This window comes from Carlito syrichta, unplaced genomic scaffold (assembly GCF_000164805.1).
Source record: "Carlito syrichta isolate Samal-C Ts95f unplaced genomic scaffold, Tarsius_syrichta-2.0.1 Scaffold309017, whole genome shotgun sequence".
NCBI classification, from domain to species: Eukaryota; Metazoa; Chordata; class Mammalia; order Primates; family Tarsiidae; genus Carlito; species Carlito syrichta.
In genome coordinates, this window is record NW_007253113.1 from 144,198 (window position 1) to 149,062 (window position 4,865).

General features: G+C 45.4%; 1 protein-coding gene across 1 annotated transcript in view; it reads right to left on the reverse strand.

Annotated features, from left to right (window-relative positions):
• Window positions 1–421, reverse strand: part of CUNH3orf52 (chromosome unknown C3orf52 homolog) — a 35,110-nt gene extending 34,689 nt beyond the window's left edge. Inside the window, 1 exon segment of the mRNA XM_021716845.1 lies at window positions 284–421. Coding sequence (XP_021572520.1) covers window positions 284–421 — 138 coding nt within the window.
• Window positions 422–4,865: the final 4,444 nt, after the last annotated feature.

A 4,865-nucleotide genomic window follows, 5' to 3' on the forward strand; every position in this document is an offset into this window, starting at 1 on the left:
AAAATTAACATGCTCCATACTGACGCTTCATGAACTTGAACATCTCAATAAATGACAAACAACTTCAATTTGCTTAACTGATAGTCATGAATAACATCATGTCTAGATAAGGCTGAGTAGATCAGAAATAAAATCCAGGATAACTAAAATGGCTTGTTCTAATCAGAAGTACTCACATGTTGGTCTGGCAAGATCCGGACGGGAAACCCGAATCTCCGAGGGTGCAGGGAAAGTCGTGCTCTAGCGTCTCTGTGGCGTGGAGGCCATCGCCGAGGGGACTCACCGGCGCCGGGCAGGGCTCCTCGGCGGGAGCGGGCGCCACGTGGACCGCTCCGTTGAGCGGCGTCTGCTCGTCCGGCTGCGCCTCGAGCACCGAGAGCTCTAACTCGGCTCGTGGCGCTAGGGGCTCGGCCCCTTCCATGGGCCGCAGGGAAGGTCGCGGCCGCTCCGCTGAGAGGCAGGACCGACACCCCTGGAGGCAGGGGCAGAGTCCAAGGTCGGCTCCCGGGCCCGCACTCCGCCCACCAGGCAGGGCGCGCCCGTAGACCTCGGGCGGCGGGAGGGGCGGGGCGAGCGCGCCACCGACCGGCACCCGGGTCCAGGGAGGCTCCCCGGTTCTGCCGGGTAGAGCGGCTGAGGCCGTGCCCAGCCGTGGGCTCCTGGGCGGAGGAGGGCTGTTTTTCTGGTTTGTTCGGGACGCTCCCTGCATTGCCTTTCCCTGCGCGTGCGGATGCAAACCTCCCAGCGGAGGGCCCGGCGGGGTGTGGGACTGTGGATGGAAAGGAAAAGTGGGCCCAGCAGCGCCGCCCAGGGAGGAACGTTTGCATTCTGCCCCCAGTCCCTGTGGGTTGCTGGTGCTTGCCCCAAGCCTCGCTGCCTAGAACAAAGTGCATTCATTGAATCCACAGATCACCAAGAAGCATCTACCGCGCGCTGGACCTGGTGCTAGGTTCTGAGCACGCGAAGATGAATAATACACCTGGACATGCTTCCTCTTACACGTCCTTAGTCGAACAAAGAGACAGTGTTGGGTTGGGGAGGAGGGGCACCGCACAGTCTAGAACCAGGTTATCTGGGCTATTCCACTCAGAGGGATTTTGTGTGTGTGTGTGTGTGTGTGTGTGTGTGTGTGTGTGAGTCGTAGTCTCACTCTGTCACCCAGGCTGGAGTGCAGTGGCAGGCTCACGGCCACTGCAGCCTCCTCGACCTACTGGACTCAGGCGATCCTTCCGCTTTAGCCTTCCAAGTACCTGGAACTACAAGCGTGCGTCACCACGCCCAGCTAATATTTTTGATTTCTTGTAGAGACGAGATCTCGTCGTGTTGTTCAGGCAATCCTCTTGCCTCCACCTCCCCAAGTGCTGCGATTACAGGCATGAGCCACAACGCCCGGCTTAGAGGGCTTTTAACGGTAAGCCTCGGGTTTTATCAATCTGTGCCAATCCTCACCTGGAAAATTGGCCATAATATTAATACCTGCCTAATGGACTTGTTGCCAGGATTAAAGAATTGAGGTAAGTAAAGTACTCAGAAAACGGACACCGCAAGCACTAATAAATGTTGGCTATTATTGCTCATCTTTGAGGGGAGAGGCCATAGACACTCTCCCACAGATGAAAAAGCACACGGGCACACACAATGCCCTTGATAGCCAATTCACAGTTCAGAACTTCCGGTTTAGTGAGCTTGGAATTATGTTTGCTAAACAGTATGTGTTGGGTCAAGAGTTTCACCTCTCAGGCTCCTGTGCAGAGCAGCCTTGCTCCCTACTTCTCACCCTCTTCCCCCAGTAAGTGCACACAGTTTGGGGCATCAATGGGAAGCATATAAATTAGCTCCATTTCAGAGATGTTGACCTGAGTCCAAAAGTCTGGCAGCCTCCATGCCTACTGTTGAGACACTTTGACTAGATAGCATCATATCTCCGGTTGTTTAATGCACTTGAACTTTGCACTCCACATTTGCACTCCACTGCCATGCTAACTCCAGTGATTCTGTGGCTACCTGTACTTCTGCTCTCTCTGTCTAACAGGCAGATCCTGCAGAAATCAGGCTGCATTCTCTGCTGAGATTTTTAAAGAGGCTTTTTAGCCAAGGAGCAAGGTTTAAGGGAGTCCACCAGGAATGCTGAGGTACCCAGGAACTAGCAATTGCAGGAAACTGTTAGCACCCCTTGGCCTGAAAGGGACTGGAGACTGATTAAGACCTGGAAACACTGAAGAGGGCGTGGGGTAGTTCCAGACAGGATCTGTAGTCACAACAAAATACAGACCTGACCAGAAGCACAGAGACCTCTCAGTTCCCTGACACCAGCCCCATCCTTACTCAGGACCCAGATGACTTTATTCAGTTGCCTCATTTATTGCAGGAGCTCAATGTTAGAGGGAAATTCCATCTCATGGCAGATGATTTGTAGCTCTCTTCCAAGCCCGCTTTCTCTAGGCAGATGTAATTAAAGTCTCCTTCACTACCCCCAGAGAATCAAAAACAACAGTTTCTGTCACAAGCACATGCTAAACCACATCCCCTAATGTCTTTTGAGCACTGAAAGGTATTCTCTAATCTAGACTTGAATGCATTTTCATAATTCCATATGCCTAACCCTCATCCCTATGGTACAGTGGAAGGAGTATAAGTTTCAAAGGCAGGCAGAAATAAAATCAAATTTGGATTTTGATCTCACTGTGTGTTCTTGGGCAAGTCATTTAATGTCTATCAGCTTCTTAGTATAAAATGACTCCTAACGAGTCAGGAAGATTAAATAAAGTAATTAAGTAAAGCATGTATTCCTTGCCTGAAAAATAAAAGGATCTCAGTAAATGCTCCCTTATTTTCCACGACCATATTTTTGAACTAATACCCATCCACCCCCAACCCTTAGCATTCAGCACTAAACTTTGGTTTAATATGTCATCTTTTGACATTGATTTTTCTTCCTGTCCAATTTTCTTGATCACTGACACCTTCCAATATTACCTGAATTACTTAAATTGTAACTTGTACCCTGTTCCTGCTTCTATTAATTGCAAATTTCTTAACCTCTAGACAGCTGACCTAGAATGCAGATGAGAGTCCCAACCCTTACCTGAGAACTTTTTTCATCCTACCAATTTGACTTCACATTAAGGATGAATTAGGAAAAAGTGTTTTCCATGGTGGTAATTCAGGTTTATATTATATTATATTATATTATATTATATTATATTATATTATATTATATCATATCATATCATATCATATCATATCTCTTGATGAAAATTAAGCATTTGGGAATGAGGGACCAATTCTTCATAGATTTATTTTTGCGAATTTCTTCAGAATTTATTTCTATAAAAGTAGTTTTTTAAAACATACTATTATTTCACAAATAGTCTCTTTAATAAAATTTTAAATTAGTATTGATTCCGTTGCTTTAGGTTGTTCAAAGAGTCAAATTTAAATACCATTAAAAAATTAAAGTATACTTGTTGTCAAGACTTGCTGGCCAGTGTAAGATTTTCGATTTTGCTTCTCTTGTCTTCTTTCTTCATCCTCTTTAGGAGCAAAGAATCTTCCAAATAGTTATTATATGAGCCAAAAAACAAAGCAACAGCATCAAAGTGATATTACCAATGCACCAAAACATTTATTACCTTCGAATAGGTCTTTGCCTCCTCAGTACACACAGTGTACCTGTGTGTTGCCAGAAGGCAAGCCATACTACCCTGAACATCAGCAATTGGGTCAGCCATTCAGGTTATTCAAGTAGAAAATGATTGAGAAATAATTGACTTGTCATGCTTCATGTTTTCAATGCACTATGAAAGAGGACATGAGTTCCTACAAATTCCCCCCCAATAATCTAGCACATGAAATACTTTTGTCTTGGCTTATGAAAGCCACTCCATTCGACTAACAAAACCAATCTTAGACAGGCGTGGTAGCTCACGCCTGTAATCCCAGTATTTTGGGAGGCAGAGGCAACAGGATTACTTGAGCCCACAGGTTCCAGACCAGCCTGGACAATTTGGTGAGACCCTGTCTCTACAATAAATCAAAATATTAAATTAGCCAGGTGTGGTGGCACATGCCCTGTGGGTCCAGCTACTTGGAAGGTTGAGGTGGAAGGATCACCTGAGCCCAGCAGATCGAGGCTGCGGTGACCATGAGTGTGCCACTGCACTCTAGCCTGGGCAACAGAGTGAGAATCCAACTAAAAATAAAAAATTTAAAAAATTTTTAAATTAAAAAAAAAAATCTTGAGGTTTACCTCAATTCACGCCTTTGCAAGAATGAAGTGGACATTTCCATATCATTCAGGTTCTAAAGTCATCTTGGTATCAAATATCCAAGTAAGCTATGTTGGTATTTCTCAACCTTTTCCCTGCCCCAGCACTGCTAAGGAACATGGTACGCTCACATTAGCACCAGTGAGGGCTTACAGTAGTGCATATGTGTGGTTTGAAAAACTTCGTCTGTTGATGCTTCTACACTATTGGTGGGAATGTAAACAGTTCAACCTCTATGGAAAGCAGTGTGGTGATTTCTCAAAGAACTAGAAATTGAGCTTCTATATGATCCAGCAATCCCTCTCCTGGGAATATACCCAGAGGAACATAAATCACTCTTCCAAAAAGACACCTTCATACATGTTTATTGCCACACTATTCAAAATAGTAAAAACATGGAGCCAACCCAGATGCTCATCGAAAGTGACTGAACAAAGAAAACGTGATACATATACATGTACATGATGGAATGTTATATAGACATGAAGAAGGACAAAATAATGGCCTTTGCACCAACTTGGATGCAGCTGGAGACCATTATACTAAGTGAACTCACAGAACAAAGAACTGAATACTGCATGTTTTCACTCAAAGTGG